This window comes from Falco rusticolus, chromosome 13 (genome assembly GCF_015220075.1).
Source record: "Falco rusticolus isolate bFalRus1 chromosome 13, bFalRus1.pri, whole genome shotgun sequence".
NCBI classification, from domain to species: domain Eukaryota; kingdom Metazoa; phylum Chordata; class Aves; order Falconiformes; family Falconidae; genus Falco; species Falco rusticolus.
This window is the reverse complement of record NC_051199.1, coordinates 12,950,231-12,967,844: the sequence shown is the minus strand read 5'-3', so window position 1 is coordinate 12,967,844 and position 17,614 is coordinate 12,950,231. Positions and strand designations below refer to the sequence as shown.

General features: G+C 35.1%; 1 protein-coding gene across 3 annotated transcripts in view; it reads right to left on the bottom strand.

Annotated features, from left to right (window-relative positions):
- Positions 1–17,614, bottom strand: part of RASA2 (RAS p21 protein activator 2) — a 51,262-nt gene that overhangs the window by 4,093 nt on the left and 29,555 nt on the right. For 2 of the 3 annotated variants that reach the window (XM_037406839.1, XM_037406837.1), the window contains exons 7-22: positions 16,610–16,682; positions 15,304–15,380; positions 14,193–14,291; positions 11,873–12,029; positions 10,557–10,705; positions 9,124–9,238; positions 8,597–8,686; positions 7,870–7,993; positions 6,372–6,478; positions 5,001–5,087; positions 4,842–4,919; positions 4,321–4,394; positions 3,063–3,169; positions 2,715–2,797; positions 1,624–1,832; positions 316–419 (exon numbers count right to left, since the gene is read on the bottom strand). In XM_037406839.1, coding sequence (XP_037262736.1) covers positions 316–419; positions 1,624–1,832; positions 2,715–2,797; positions 3,063–3,169; positions 4,321–4,394; positions 4,842–4,919; positions 5,001–5,087; positions 6,372–6,478; positions 7,870–7,993; positions 8,597–8,686; positions 9,124–9,238; positions 10,557–10,705; positions 11,873–12,029; positions 14,193–14,291; positions 15,304–15,380; positions 16,610–16,682 — 1,733 coding nt within the window. The remainder of the gene's footprint in view (positions 1–315; positions 420–1,623; positions 1,833–2,714; positions 2,798–3,062; positions 3,170–4,320; positions 4,395–4,841; positions 4,920–5,000; positions 5,088–6,371; positions 6,479–7,869; positions 7,994–8,596; positions 8,687–9,123; positions 9,239–10,556; positions 10,706–11,872; positions 12,030–14,192; positions 14,292–15,303; positions 15,381–16,609; positions 16,683–17,614) is intronic. The other variant, XM_037406838.1, reaches the window with a different exon arrangement.

The window sequence follows — 17,614 nt, the reverse complement described above, 5'->3', positions numbered from 1 at the left end:
ATCCACTCCATCCATACTCAGGAAAAGGACAACGACAGAAGAGCAACTGGCTACAGTTACTGTCTTGGTGTAGACTACTAAAGATAAATCATATATGCAAATTCAATTAGAAAAATGTGCATGCCTGATGTCTGCTGTAAAAAAATAAGTGAAGAATGTTTGATACCAGAGCACCAGAATGACAAAAATATATTCTGTGTCTCTATTCTCTATTATTTTCAGATTACTTGCTAAGACACCAAACTGATGTTATGGGCCTAAAGGATTAAAGCTGAAGAGTATCAAATAATAATGCAGAAGAATTATATTGAGTACCTTCCAACTTCTGTAGTTTAGACATGTTGATAGTGAAAAGTGAGTAAATTCTTTCTGTCTCTCTGTCTCCATCTATCTCAATTTGAGTATCAGCAGGAACGTCTCTAGAAGGTGAAAAAAGAGATGGTAGTCAATGGGAGTCATTCCTGAAAGGTTTGAAAACAAGTAAAAACTGATTCTGTTGCAGTGTACTTAGCAGCTTTTTAATGTCTATCATTCACAGACAGCTTCACAATTGCTACACAAAACAGCATCCATGACAAATGTTCTAAAGAAACAGGTATATACAGCTTTGAGGGCAGCGAGCACAGCAATACTAAATAGCGCTTTTAACCTTACTTTGATATTTTTGAAATATTTCTTCTCTGGACATACTGAATAATAAATTCCATTGGGAATTTTTATTAAATGACAGTTAAATACTTATTTTAAAATCTGCTATATTTGAAAGGTAACCAGAATAGAAGGAGAAGATATATTCCTAAACCAGAACAGTTAAAAAAAATCAGAAAAACAAAACCAAAAGTTATTTAGTGATGGGAATCTTTTGAACTGTTGAGAAACCTAACATAAGAATAAACTGAGGAACATGGAAGAAGTATATGTATTTTCAGAAAGTTATCTTGTAGGACTTATAATGAACTTTAGAGGAGTGAGATCTTTAGGCTGTAATTTACACAGCCTATCTAGAACAGGTTTAATTTATTTTTAAAAATATCAGAGCACTTGTTTTCAGAAATCAGCAGCTTAAAGAAAGGCATTAATGCATTACAAGAAGTTACTAATTTTCCTGACATATGTATAAAACTCAAATGATTTGTCATAATCTACATCCAAGATTATTTAGCTAATTTTCTTAGTACACTTTTAAAAGATGTGAGGCTAAAATAAAAACAGCAACTGTATAAAACAAAGCAGTGTAATTAAGGAAAGAGACCAACTTCCAGGCTGAGCCCTCTGCAGCAAGGTATTTCAATTATTTCATATAGATGACCTAGGCATGTCATATTTCTCCATTCAGCACAGCAAATGAATAAACTTAAGCTATTAAATCTATTGTTCTGCCTGGAAAGAAATCAACCATTCAGTATTTCCAGTTTACATGCTGAATCTGTTACCTTCTGCCTGACAAACAGATTTAGTAAAATCCAGTACTTTGGGCCTTATTAATAAGTCCTGTTTTTAGTAGCTTAACTTGCTAATGTTAAAAGACAAGAAAAGCCTTGCCTTTGATTTTCAAGTTCTATAGGGAATCATACATTATTTGTCCTACAAAACATATCTATTTTCATTTGAGAAGCAACTTACGCGGTGCAACGAGCACAGCCCACAGTGTTCTCTGTTGTAGCCTTGCAGCAAAGCCAGTTTCCATTCAGAAAAGCAGAAGGATGGTAAAAACTAAGCCTCTTCTGGTTGCATCTTGTTACCCGGCAAAGAGCTTCTATCCACTCACTAGCTTCTACACAGTTATTTGCTTGGATGTAGAGCGGTTTTTCTCCATGTAGTACTTGAAACATCTGTAGAAGGAACACAACATTATTCTGTTTAGTTAAAAATTCCAGTTATTGAGCAACTTTGAATATGTCAAAATAGATTGTTGAATCGCCTGGACTTTGAAAAGCCAAATTAGGAGAAAGGAAGACTTCTGAAGACTATTCACCTCTTTCATTTTACTAGACAGCCCTATTTAGGAGGAAAAAAATCCCAGAAAACAAAAACAACTCCCTTGTTCCACCTACACCATTTCCTCGTCCAAAATAGAATCCTTTAAGAAATAGAACATGATGCATTTTCTGTTCTCTTCATTCACATATCTTTAACTGTTGACCTCAGACTTTATCCTTCATACCCTGAAAGTAACAGAAGATTCCCAGAAGACTCCCTTTAGCCATCGTCAGCCTAAGTAACAGCTGTATTTTTATCACTGCCTCAGAATTCTGCATTAAAAAACAACAGAAACACTGATGTGCTACCAGTCCAGAATGAGGCTGTAAGCAGACAACTGTCTCAGCTGATTAAGGTATTGTAGGAAGTTCTCATCAAGAGGATTAAATCTAAGTTTGATAATATTACATTTTTAGTAGAGTATAATATAATACATACTTCCAATACCTTACATAAAAGTGCTTTGTAATAAGGTCACAGTAGTAATTTGGAAATGGGGTCGGGGCAGAAGTCATATCCTCAGTCAGAAAAGTTGGTGCAGGCATCAAAATCTCCAGGTTAAGTTCCATGTTCAGACTACTTGAAAATACTGTATACAGCTTTTTATTCCTGATCCAAAGAAGATTTTTTGCTGAAGTGTTTAGTAATAGGGTTACAGTAACTCTATAAGCTAATTATAATCCTTTATTTAAATAACACATCAAGAATTACATATAAACTATCATTTGACTCACATTTTTCTTGTTGAAGGAGCTCTCATCAAGTTTCTCAACTGCAAGGATGTTTTTGATTGGAATAGTGAAAATTGGTTCTTTATCTAAAAAAATTGTCAACAGATGCGTGAATTGATTTTTAAGAAATTGTTTTATCACCTCATTGCACTGGTACTGTAGGTTAAGTTCTCAAAATGTGCATTTTTTTAATTGAGAAAATACATGAATCAGAAGTGTTTTGTAATCAGGGCAAAGGTAACTGTAACATATATACTTCAGTATATATGCATTTTAAAAAGTGCAAATCAGATGCAAATACTTAGAAAATACTGAGAAAATAAAATTAACTGTAAAATAAATAAACTCTACCTTGCTGTTTGTGGTAGGTGAATTCTCTAGTTGTTAAACAGAACCACCGCTTCTTGAAATTCTTTTTACCAATCCGAGTCCTTCCCTGAGCTCTTTTATACATTTCTCTGTAAAGACAAAATCAAATAACAGTACAACCATTAGTTTTCTGAAGAGCTTCCAAACCCGTTTATTGAGATAGCACATTATTCATCATGCAGCAGCATAAAAACCTACTTCGTTGTAGATTACAAAAAAAATAATCTACTAGTTGTTCAAAATAGATCCTCAGGATTTCCTCCCAATATGCTGATCATGTACAGCGTTCCATAAACAGGAAAGGAGTTTGAAAAATATACAATCTAGACTCTTGTTTGTGGCAGTAAATTTGGAGTGAGTACATACGTACTCAGACCTACAACTCCAAAGTTTCCCTAAAGGGAGTAAGGTGCATCCAACTACAAGATTCTCTCCTCCCTGCTACTTTCTATATGTGAATGTACTTGGCCTCATCTGGATCATAAACTGAACATAAATGAAATCATGTTGAACATGACTCAATACAAGGGTAGATAGAAACTGTATTCAGTACACTTTTAAGTGTTGATCCACTACAGTTGCCTCCTCCATTTCTGTTCTGTTCAGTATTTTAACAAGAGGTACATTTCTTCCTTGTTTGAAATTGGATGCTTGTTTCACAGAATTATCTTTATTTGCTATGAACCTGCTCAGATAAACACAAGTATTTTTCCCCCCATACATATTGTTTGAATTAATTCATCAGGTACCCTTGATCAACATAAAACAACAGTTCATTTCTTAAAGTGATTTTCACCTCTATTTTTGTAAAAGCATTTTATTATTTACTGTTAAGTATTCCAACTCCAGGGTAATTTGCTTCTAGTTCAAAGGCAGAAGATTTAGCTGGCTGGGCTTCAACAGCATGCAAGGGAATTCTAGATTGAATTAATACATTCTTTTTTAAACACACTTTCAGAATTCTGAATAAACCATCACAGAGCACACACTGAATTGTAACAGAAATGGAGGCAGGCTTTAATAAGTTTTAAGCTGCTTTTAAGTATCTTTTCCGAAGTACTTCAACGAGTTACAAAACTTTACAGCTGCGGGTTTAAACTAATTCTGCAAACTAAGAAAGCTTTATCACAAGTTACAGATACCGTAATTTCTACAGTATGACTAACATTTTACTGAGCATTAACGAGAAAACAGTGAAGACTGTTCCGTTTTGGACAACACAGATTCAAGATGTATTTACCCTTCTTTCAGATGTACTGGCTCACTCAGACCACTGGGCTCTTTGCTTTCAGTAGATGAAACATCATCTAGGAACTTAGGGAAAAATACACAGGGAATATATACCATTCAGAAACACGGAACAACCAAAAGCTATTTTGAAAATATACATGTATAGTTTTTCCTGGAACAGAACAGTTACTTTATGCAACAGATGAAATTAAAATATATTGGAAGGACTCGGAACACTGTAGCAAGGTATATCCATAAGCCACAGAAGATTTCTTTAATTAGTTCTGAAATTGCAGATTTAATGTAGTCTGTTTCAAAAAAATTACATTTTAAAAAAATACAGATTAGCTTAGTCCACTATGTATAACTTGTGTAGATTTTTTGTGAATATTTTTTTAAAAACACCTCAAGTGGACTACCATTTTTGTTTTTCTCTCTAGTAGAAAACTGAGCAACAACACAACCTTCTAATAATTAAGACTTATCAAATACACCAACCATAAAAGAAAAAATAATCTAGTTGAAACGTACCTTTTTAACAGATTCAGTAAATTTTTCTTCTTGAAATGTTTTGAAAAACTCACACATAAACGTCTCCTTGAAACTTGACTGCAAGAAAAGGTATATTAAAATAAATAAACTTTCAAAGAATGTTATCTATGAAATGAGTAAGAATTTTAGTAGCCTTACAAGTTTGCTTTTGGTCAAACTTCCCCAACTCCCCAAAGTCTGGATGGCTTTTGATATAAGAGTTAATGTTCTAGAAGTCTGTGCATCCTAAAATAAAGAAAAAAATTCAGAGGTTACTTTCTCCACGCACACACATTTTTAAGTAAAACTTTGATTTAAAAATTAAAGTGTCACAAAAATCACAATGTAGCAATAAATCTGACATTTTCATTCCTTTTCTTCATGTGAAGAGATGTATATGCAGTTTTGTCCTCTATCTTTACTTGTGCTTTGTAAATATATTTTATAAGCTATTGCACAGTGTTTAGTATTTTACTCACTACCACTCGAATTTCGTACTAGTACTTAGAAAAATACTTTACCTGTAAAACATCTCAAACTCCTCAAATCCTGAAATTATTACTACACATCTAATGCTTTTGCACTATTCAAAACTTAACGCTTACCACTATGTACTACTGCTGGACAAACGGTAGACATTTTCATAATACAAACTGAACTTAAAACTTGGTCTTTAAGGTTTTTTCTTGATTTGTTTGCTACGTCACTGGTTGCATTGTACACAGTTATAAATACAGCCACAGAAAGGGGCCTTGCTGTTCCCGTTGAAACGTTTAACCCTCAAGTGATAAAATCCTGCAATCTTTTCACTGGACAAACTGGATAAGGTAAAAGGAATTAATCTGAGTAAGTACATTTGTTTCTTTTGAAAGCACAACAAATATTAAGTAGATTAAATAAGCTAACAAAGATACACTTCTGGAGCAGAAGATTTCATACAAATGTTACATGAAAATATTACAGGGTTTTTTTCTTCATATCCCTGTCTTTAAAGTTTGGGTTTTGTAATGAATATCTACTTGGCAATTTGAGAACAGAACATTAGGCAACCCGCTGCAACTAGCTGAGTCCAGAAATACACAGACCAAGTACTGGATAACTCTACATCCCTCATTTAAGACACAAATCAAAATACTTTTTAAGTAGTAAAAGTGACATCTGGATATTTAACTTCCACGGTGTAAAAAACAAACGCAGTTCAGGCATACGCCTTCCCAAGAACCCCATGTCACTGTCCAAAGCAAGCAGCACATTCCAAAAAAAAAAAAAAAGGCAGAGTGTCTTTAATATCAATAGCTCTTTTACATCATCTGAGAACACCTCACCCTCCTAGAGACTGAAAAATCTGATGCTTAAAGAACTGCAAATGCCTTAGTTCCTCTGGTGAGGTATAAAATTGAAAACTCGACTTAAGAGACATTTAGTAATCTTATTTCCCAGTGACAGACCCACTGAAAGTAATTTACACCTTCCCAGATAAACAGATCTGACTGTCATGAATAAACCAGAACAAAGCTTCACGAAACTTACTGGATGGTGAGGTCGTAAATGAAAAGTATGAGGTGAGACTACGGCTACAGCAAAGAAACGAAGAAACACAAAGCTGCTCACTGCAGAATACTGCACATGAGGGTCATCTGCAGAGAGAAACCATGAAATGTAACATGCACTGAACTTAACAGGAAACAATGAAGACATAAAAATCCTCTGATGTTATCTTCTTAAGGAGACATGTATTTTAAAACAGAATAGAGAAACCAATGAAGTGCATGAAATGAGCAAGGTGACCGCAGTAAGAAGTGTTCTACTTATAATGGAGGGTTTCTTCCTCTGAAAATAAGTTGTTCTTGTAAAACTGGCTCATCAGCTCCACTATTAGGAATGATGAGAATATTGCATACATTTACATACAGAGTGTTGATTAGGTACAGCTGTATATACATTGACCCAAAAGAGAAAATACTCTAGCAGTTGCCTTGAAACACTAGGGCTATTTGGTTTATTTACCCATAAAGCTAAACACCGATCAACTCAAATACATTAATGCTGCACAACAAACTTAGTCAATACATATGAACAACCAACTCCAATTCTGAGTTGCATCATAAACCCATGTTGATACATAATTGTCATGAGGACTTTCTCATTTACTATTTTGCAGATATTTACAACTTTATACTGGGAAATATAATGCGATCACATTCTTATTCTGACTGACTACTTCAATCTGACCTGTCTGGGAAGTTAGCTATTCTGAAAGGACTGTCTAAATTAGATGACTTTATGGCATCAGTTCCAGTGACAAACATGGATCAGAGAAAGGCTCCAGATTATGAGAAGGATATTCTTCATTTATAGCCTATTAACACAACATTTCAGATTTTAACTGACTGTTGTATAAGAGTATTTCCGATCTACCACATTATTCCTATATTCAAACCATTCTGAAACAATTAAATTGTTCTAATATTGGTCATATTACAAATGTACTAAATATTTTACATTATCCACCCTCCTCAAAACTATCCATAAGTAGTAAAGTTATAGTAGTAAAGCTAACTTCACATATGTTATGAATGTGCTGGTAATAGTCAACAGTTGCAGTTCCTGTAGTTAAGATATAAGTACTGAATTTATTTTCAAGACTACATCTTGCTCCTTTAGAAGCAATCAACAGATAAGCTCTTCCAAATTTTACATGTATATCAACTAAATCTCTTCTGTATTACTTGTGCTTTTCTTTTGTTGTCTCATACTTTTATTAGCAACTTCTTATTTGCTGCTATCTTGCAGTGTTTCTGACCTGCTACATTTTTTTATCAGAAAACACATAGCTCCTGCTGATTGACCATAGGGCTTTACTCTGGCTTACAGACTGGCAGAAAAAACAAATACCCGATTGTCAAGGTGAGAAGGTTCAGGGCACAGCTTTGGACAAGGCAAGAATTTTAACAATCCCCATAAGTTAACTGTAGAAGGCAAGTACCACTCTGAACACCATTTTCAGAAGATTTTAGAGAACACTTACGTGGAAATCGTTTGGCAGCCAGATGCCTCAAAGAATAAAAAACATCACACATTAGGGTAGGGCAACTTATACTTGACCGCACAATTTCACGGAATACTTTGTCTACATAATAGCGTAGATTTTCCTGCAATTATGAAAAAAGGTATTTTTTCAGACCATTAACATTTGCATTTATGTTTTTTTCTGAACATAAACGTAACAGTACAATTGCTTTTATCAGAACATTGCCTGACTATTCAATTATATATTTTAGTACAGTGCATATTTGAAAAGCCTAATAATATTTGACAACAACATGTTATAAGTAAGGAGCACTTCCCATGCACACCTAGTGAATGTTAATTCAGTTTGTTGCCGCAACTATTGCCTTAAATGTCATCCTCTTAACAGGCAGGCAGCAAGCAAAACTTCAATCAAAAGTGTTAAAGCAGTCCTAATTACGTCCTTCATTAGATGCGAAGTACAAAACATCAGGAATCACAACACCCAACAAATTGGTAAGGAAGACTAATCCTGTTCAGCTTGTCCTCCCTGTCACACTTTCCACTGGACTTTTCCTTTGATGCGTTCATAACCAGGGATAAGAAAATGCAAGTTCTGTGCTTACTCAAGAATCAGACGATTATACTGCTACCACTTATTTTCCACTATACAGAGTTGCTTTTTAAAATGTTTTTGTATCAGATTGTTAAAGTTTAAATTAGGAAAAACAAATTAGGAAACTCACCATATTAATGTCTACGTTATCCCCTTCTCGTAATTTAATGGGATCTATTTCACAGGGTTTAGGAGACTCGCATATCTGAAACAAACAAAACTACAGGAGTTCAATTTTTCGGACAGAAATCATGGAAATGCACCTATTTAAAACCAGATTCTGTCCTAGATATAGCAGTAAAAACTCAAAATAGGTTCTAACTATCCATAACAGCACGCAGTAGTCATAGTCACTTTTGTGTGTGACTTTTTATATGCAGCAATTACTTCAAGCATCATGCTGATAAATTCTGCGATGTGTTACAGGCTGGAGCAACTATCATTGACTGCTTATTTTCAAGCATCTGAAACAAAAATAACAAAAAGCAGCTCCTTCCACTGAACTTCATGAATTATTGCTCAGTTTAACTTTCCTCTAGAATTCCCCCACCCGACCGATCACTACCACAAAAGAAGCTTTAAGAAGAATGGCTATCAAAGAGACTGGATGCTCCAGCGGCTAACTGCCCTGAAAGAGTTTCAAGTAGGATATCCTACCTCATCAATAACCGGTTTCAAAGTAACCTTTAGGTAGTGCTTCCCCACTATTTTCATCATTTCATCTACACAGCGAGTTGCTAACGAGTTGCCTCTGAAGACTGTGTTTGCTTCTCTGTAATAAAACAATTTATTTTATTTGAACAGGGGGAAAAAAAAAGAAGCTCAGTTACAGAACCCGATTAATACTTTATCTTGTCTTTAAATAACTATTTTTTTCACATGTTTCAGTGAGGAATTCCAGAACCTAGATACCCAGCTTACAAAAGCACTACTCAGGAACAGAAAGAGAATAAACAAGAATATTATTACAGCTATTACCAAAACGAGGAACATAAAACCATACGGAAAAGCCTAAGAAATTTTAGACAAAGGAAGTTATAATCCAGTGCTGAATGTGAGAAACAACAATTTGGGAAATTCCAAAATAATGAAACCTTGTAACTCACCAATATACAATTCTTCCTCCAGCAGTCTGGGTGAAAAAAAATATCTTAGAGCTACAATAAATAGCATGCTGCTACACTATATTGATAAACTCAGTTTGACCAAAACATATTTAATCTAGGGTTATGCTTTTAATTCATTATAGCTGTTGAAGAAAACTGAGAGCCAGCTATGCAAAGTAAACCTTTCTAATCAAAGAGATTTAGTTTAATCTTTCTTTGTTACAGTTCAATTATAATGGAAAGGAATGTGTGTACTAAAACACAGTTTAGAGAATTATTTTCCATGCGTCACCTCTTTCTACACAATTAAACTGTCTCAACTTATTTAAATCTCGAGTAGGTCAGCTTTGAAATGAACTACTCTGTGGTGACAAAATCCCTTCCACATCTCCACAGGACATGACTCGGCACCTCAGTGGCCACTACTCAGGTCTACTTCATTTTTCTCCTAACCACAGGGCTACAAATTCACAGGCCATAAGCTGCTACTTGGAAAAGCTCCTGTGCTTGCTACTTTCAAGGCATGCAGGAGGACACATACTTACAAGGCATCTTTGCAGGAAAAGAGTACCCCTCATTTAAGTCACATACTAAAGTAAACAGGCTAAGATTCTCAAGAATTTTAAAAACATTAAGTACCCATCTAATGACCAGTAAAATTTTAAGCGTGGCCAAATTATGACATTTTGAAACAAAAACTATGTTCTTAGACACAACTCTAGACTGCTAGCTTCTTATGTTTAGCTGTATACTAGCTATAAGAAAATTTATCAAATAGCACACAATCACTAACTCTGACTCCCAGCTTCAATATGATTTTAATGAATGTTTTTATGAACTAGCATTAAAAGATTAATGTATTTAGTCAGTTTTACATAATGAAAGAAATCAACATGTTCACTTATTAATATTGTATCATGAAGCCCTTCGAAACTCTTAGAGTAATTTTAAAAGGCATGACATCACTAAACATGAAATACATACTGTGTGTCCTTCAGATCTAGTTCTGCCACTGCAGCAACAAATGGAACTAGCTTATGGTGGTGTAGCAACAATCGTACAAGAGGCAGAACAGCATCATACTTGTCTCGACAAACTTCACTCAGTATGTAGGCAGCAGATGCAGAAATCGGCTGTAAGAAAGCAGAACATGAAATCATCAGCGAAGCAGTTAAATGTTCTACATGTATTTGGTAAAGGACAGATCAAATCTAACAAGACTACAGATACAGCTTCTTAGAAGAAAGTTTCAATATCTGCTGTATAATATGGCAACTGAAAGTTTCTGTTCTACAGAAATACTTAACTGAAAATTGCTACTATCTACTCTGTACTTGACATTTGAGAATCAAACTCAGCATCTACTCACGCTTCTCATTCTCCCTAAAGGGCTACACTATGGCTTCGTCACATATCCCAGGAAGAGGCAGTAAAGCAATTGCTGTACTATAGTGTCGTATATCTTTATAGGACTTCAGAAATTTAATCAGAGCACATTAAAACACAGTTCTCACACTTCTGTTGGTTGCCATTCTACAGCTGGAAATTCCAATTAAAAAAAAAAACAACTGACAATATTATTTCATTTAAGTGACAAAGACAGCCGCTGACTGCCACTAGCTACACAGTCAGGTCTTCCCGACTTCCAGTGAAGTAGTATCTGAATATGGGCTAGGAAAAATTTTAGTCACAATCTGCTTCCTCTTCACTCTTCTTCTCCTGTGCCGGTACTTCACCAACACCGAAGAAAGGCTATAAAAGACCTAGGAATACAAAACCTGGTTACTAGAATCTGATTCCCATCTCAAGGTTACAGTAGCCATCTACAACACTTCCCTCTTTGTCACCATGTCCAGGTGAGAAATCCAGACACGTTGATTAACACACTGGGGAAGACAGAAGCAATTCAGAAGAAGCTGAATTAGAAATCAATTCTGAAGCAACTATTTTTGGTAAAGGTGATTATCTGCCCCTTCATGGCCAATAATGGATCAATGTCCCCTGAAAACCACTATACTCAGGGGGCCAATAGCAGCTGGGGCAACCAACGAGAAGAAAGTTTATCTCTTCCAGTCACACAGCACACTATCTCTGCTGGTTTTTCTAAAGTAAGAAGAAAATCTTGGTAGTTTGGAGCAGAAGTAAATGCTTTCTACAGGCTGCTCATCTGGCTGTGACAGAAGTAATTTGCACAATGGAACAACAAAAATTCTCTGAATTATGCATAATTCATACTGTTTTATACATAATTGCATAATTCACTAAGTTTTAATTTTAAAAGATATTTTCAACTGAAGTACCTGAACATCTGATGATTTTAGCAGCAAGTTTCTTAGGGAAGTGTAGTATTCAGATGGAAGCACACAGTCTTCAGTATAACAGATATTTAATCTAAGTGATCCCAAATCATCACTTTTAGAAGATTTGTTTCCATTTTCTCTTGGTTGAAGTAAGTACCTGAAAGCAACAGGGCAATTAAAAAGTTTTAAATGACATTTCTTTAACTTGACTAATTCTACAATAAAGTAAAGTATGGCATTTAATTACTTCAGTATTCAGAAACCGAGTCTGAAAACTGACAATAAAAGTCATATTAAAAAACTTGAGAGTAAAGTAAAAAAAGGAGCAGCATTTGATGCATCTTCAGCACATAATGAAACATGTATTTATTTCCTCATATCTTTCTGAACAGTGAAATAGGATATACTTCTTGTATCTCAACTGGGAGAGCGGAAAGTTAGAAATTATGTTCAACCTTCTCATTTTTCACCGAAGTTATATTTAGGGTGTTGGACGTTGCAGATGGAACAGCTAGCATTATCAATTCAAATGGTCTAGTCTGAAGCCAGTAAAACTATATAATCTTAACAGGCTGCATTCATGAGGAAAAAACAAAAAAAGATTAAGTGAGAAAAAAAAAATGTGCTTTTTTCCTACTCTCAATACAAAATAGATTAAACAATTCAATGGCTTTTGCTGTAGTTCAACTGTATTCCAACAGGAGGCGCAGCCCTACAAAAATTTTAGAAGCTTTTAAGTAGTGTCACAGCATAGTTTCAACATTTGCCCAACAAATGAAATCATATTTTCAAATATTCTTTTACACGCATATATATTTTTACTTCTACAATCGGAAGATCAGACTTTTTTTTTTAATTATCAGATGCATTGCCCAGGCTGGCGTGCTAATATATAGTAAAACTGATTTACAAGACCCTCTGCTTAACAGCATGACTCTTCTGTTTATTTTCCCAATATTTAATACTAGTGATACTCTTTTACCTGCTGTACTTCAGCTGTATTCAAAAACATTTTCTGTAAATTAGTAACGGTATAAAAAAAATTAGTTATTTCTTATCACAGAACTGTCTTTGATAAGCAGATCATAATTGGATATGAAGATGTTCAATACAAGGTATGCCTACGAAGTGTATTAGCAGACACAAATCTGTCTATCGGTGCTTCAAGTGAACTAGACAGGAGTCAGGTCAATTCAAAAAGCTCTATGAACACAATACACTGGTAATGAGTCCATGTTAATCTACCCTTTCTCTTTGAAGCTGTTAACAGAGGCATGTTGTTATATTGACATGGTCATATAGCTTTTGATCAGTTCACAGCACTGGCAGAGCAAGCCTGTGCCTGCAATGCACCATGTAAAAGAAAACTGACATAAACATTTCTTATGTTTAGGATCACATTCAAACACTAAGACTAAGAATCAGAGTTCAGCTTAAAACACTTCCAAGCACCTGGAGCCTGAGGTAGTGAGTATGTGGCACGCAGCCATAATGGCTCCTGGCCAAGACCTGTGTTCCATTTAGTTCCTATTTACCCACTTCCTTCCTGTGTGTTTTCTACATGGGTATGTGAAATATTTGTTCATTCTTTTCTCTGTACTGAAAGGTTCACTAAAAGCAGAACATTCTACACACTTTGAGGCATTCGAATCTGTTGTACTCATCACTTTCTGCCGCTAAGCATCTGGGACAGAAAAGGAGCTAGGGACTGGCTCCTGCTTGCAAGAACTTCAGAATGGAGGTTGCTGTTACACTTCAAGCAGAGGTCAGTCTTTCCTGAAGTTGGAAGAGTAAGGTATGAAGGGACTTCTAAACTTCTGTGCCTGCTCTCCTGAAATAACATTGGGCTGGTTTCAGAGGATACTTTCTGAAACTCCCTGGGGCGGGGGGGGGGGCAGGCCGTATTTAATGATTACTTTTAAATAAACTCTTCACCAGTCATTCTGGAAGTCTGACTTAGGAATTTAATTACAAGTGGTGCAATTCTGAGGAGTTCCAGGTTTACCTGTTAGGCTGAAAAGCATACACAGATCACTATAACCCAGCAAGCTGGCTTTAAGAGTCACAGTCAGTCTTCCTTCACTCCCTGCGCTTCCCCCTTGCACACATGAACTATTCCGTGTGAGTGGGCAGACTGGGGGAAGAAAAGAGCTAAACGTACCCTCTGGCAAGGTTAATTTATTGAGCAGGGAAACTTTATAGAAAGACATTTTACCTAGACTAGAACAGGAAGACATATTTTAACAGATAGACTAAAACATATCTTTTGCAAGAGAAGATCTGCAAGATAGAAGCAAATTCACTGAGCCACCATTCTCACCATGCTTGAAATGATTCATTTCTTAACACCTTCACAGGAACTTTAATTTCTCCTAGAAAGATGTCTTGTACCAGGTTTCCATTATTCCATAGGTCAACCCTGAAAATAAGAGAATTGCTTATTTTTCTTTCCTCCCAGAGAGAAATAAAAATCTTCAAGTTAACAATAACTGCCTTACAGCACTAATCCACATGCATGCAGGCAGAAAATGTTAGAAATCTCACTCCATTCTAATTAAATCAAGAAGAATAAAACAAGTGGCTTATTAACCCATAAAGAACAGATAAAGAAACGAACAGTGAAAGTTAGACTTGCAGACCTTGCATCAGTAAATAAAAGTGCTATTGGCAACATATGTATTCTGAGCAGTCTCCACCCACAGAACTGTGCACATTTCCTCTCAGGTAATTCAACTGACCTTTTAAACCAATATATTTACATATACCTATCTAATTGCTAGAATTTGGCACACACTGCAATGTCACACCAACACATGCGCTTGTTTTTCAAAACAGCAGCTCATATGCTTACAACCTCAGAAGGGATCACAGACTCTAGACATGCACCTTGGTTTTTTTCTCTTACTTCTTACCTCTGACATTTCTGACAGACAGCAGTTGTTAAGAAGAACAAAAAAAAATAAAATACTAGATTTGTTGGGGCATGACTATTTTCCTAAATATATACACAATTCTAATTTAGATATTCCTATAACAGTTATTTAAACTTACCACTACATTCTTTTTCTTATGCCTATTAAGAAACACACGCTAGCCTTCAAGAGTTTTTGTCTTTCTATTATTAATATTGTGCCCAAACTAATATATATTGATGTGAGGTCCTCTTATCTCTTCATTCACAGGCACAGGAAACAAGTTTAAGCTGCTAGATACACTCTACCACTATTTACTTAAAAGAAAAAGTCTCATCTTCAGTAAGAAACACACTAAAGATTTGAGTCATTTTATATGTTAGAAGGATCTTTTCTACGAGTCTTATCAGTAGTTCTCTAGAGTTACACTAAAATAAAACTTTTTTTATTGCCTTGATCATAAACTGTTATGGTTTATTAATGATAAAATAAAATTACATTCTAGCCTACATCACTTACCTGACTTCCAGTTTCTCAATATCTTCTTCTTCCACCTGAAACTGGGACTTCTTGGTATAACTGCTGGACCTGGTTACCTGCAAATAAATTAACACACTTTTTACTGCTGTATTATGGATGTCAAAAGACAAAGAAAACCCTGCCTCTTTAGTACTGATAAATAATTACTATTCCTTTTAAAAGGGAAAATGTTCAGATCACCAAACTGCCCTTTGACAGAAAGCAGGTGAAAAATGGGTCAAGAAGGGTTCGTGGTGGAGCCCGATGAGGGCTAGCTAGTATCTAAGGGAATTACAGTGTAGATCTATTACAAAAAAAACACCAAAAAACAAGAAGTATGACATGAAAGTGACAAGAATTTATTTGGTTTCAGCATGAGCCCCAAGAAAACATTAAAGTTAGTTCTGAGATATTTAAGGAAACAAGAAGTCCACTCTTCTTTCGCTAATTATACCACAATTATAACCTCTTATTTAAATTTTCCTCATTTCTTGACTGACTGCATTCTCAGTTTAACTCCAATAAATCATAACTCAAAGTTACCAGAGCAGTTTGGATCACATTTTTTATCCTAGTATCTTTATTTCCTAAGAAACTACACTCAGTATCTTGAGCAGGTCAACTGAAACTCATGCCATATGTTGATACTCTAAACGTTAAGTATAGAACAGTTTCTCACTGAAGTCCCGCAACAGGACCAGGGTCTGTATAAACACAGAAAATTATAATACACTTGAGACACATGTAATAGACTAATTCCAGCTCTCAGCTGAACAGTATAGTATGCTTACTTGCAAATAACAGATGAAAATTCAAACTTGTAATATGGTTATTGTAGGGTAACTCATGCAGAACTGAAATAAAATCCTAAATAACGAAAGAAGTTAACTTTTTAAAATAATAATATTAGCCTTTACTGGGTATTATCACTACATTGTTTTATTAAAGAAATAAGCTGGGGGGTGGGGTGGGTGGCTGTTAGCTCAATGTTCAGGAAAATATTTAAATCTAATTCCATAGGGTATGTTACAATTCCCTCAGAACTCCTGATGGCAACAGATGCTATATAAAATGATTTAAGATAACAAATTACCTTCACATACATGCTTGTGAAGGAGAATGCTATTGTCTGGCCGCCCCCATTAATCTAAGTACATCATTCACTTACATTTGAGAGGCTAGTAAAAGCTCTTCAATTTGCTTGAAAAGAGCTTTCTATGTTAGGTACTGCTATGCAGCTTGCTTAAAAATATTTGAAGGGTTGCATAAAATAGATTAACAGGCAGAATACTACACAAAAAGTTACCTCAAAATAAAATTTTTCGTTAAACTGCGGATTGCTTGTTTTCTTCTTTACTTTGGTCTTCTTTTGGTCATTCCTGTTCCAATGTGGTAAAATTTTTACCATAGACAACTTAAAACACACAATTATAAAGACATTCTATTGTCAAGAAGGACCCATGCATTTAAGTTAAAACATTTTTTGTCATTTTAGAGACCAATTTGAGCAATGAAGAAAATTTTCAAATAAAATAAGTTCATCTTCACAAAATGGTTTGACGAGTTAAAATTCCAAGGTAGTCACGCATCTGTCCAGCTCAAAGTTTCTACTTCATTTCACAAACGAGTATAACTTACTCATATCAAGTAAAACTTATCAACAATTTCTAAAGCATTTCAAAAGTAAGTCTGTGACAATTTCTTTACCACTGCTTGCAATTTACAAGCAGAGTTTTCCTCACCTTGTTCAACTTTTCCCACCCTCTTTTGTTGGGCAAGTACCCACTACTTTGTTATAGACAGAGGCTTACACCAAGCCACTGAATATTTTCTTTGGAAACAATCGCTGCTACTACTAGATGCTAAACAGCATAGGGTCAAACAAAACAATTGCTCCCCACTCCCTTGTGTTTTATATAGATAATTTGTTTTTATTTTTATAAATTTTTCCCATTTTATAAAAGAATACAGTCTTATTTAGTTAATTACGGGCTATAGAAACACTTTCTAAAAGAAACAAACATAAGACATGGGGGGAAAAGAGATGAGGGAGAAGAAAAAGTGTCCTAGACATCAACTAACTGTTTTTCAGGCACTGGCCATATAAATATTCCAGTCATGGCACATGAGCCACACGCATAAGATCGGAAAGTCTTAACCAGGAACTTCGGTCAGATTTGCACATATATTCCCATAATAACAGGGCTGATATTTTGTCAGACCAACATTCACCCAGTTCCATCTGTATTACAGATCTGAAACAGAAATTATATCTCAATTTACCTTCTTTGGCAATCAGCACCATGACTTC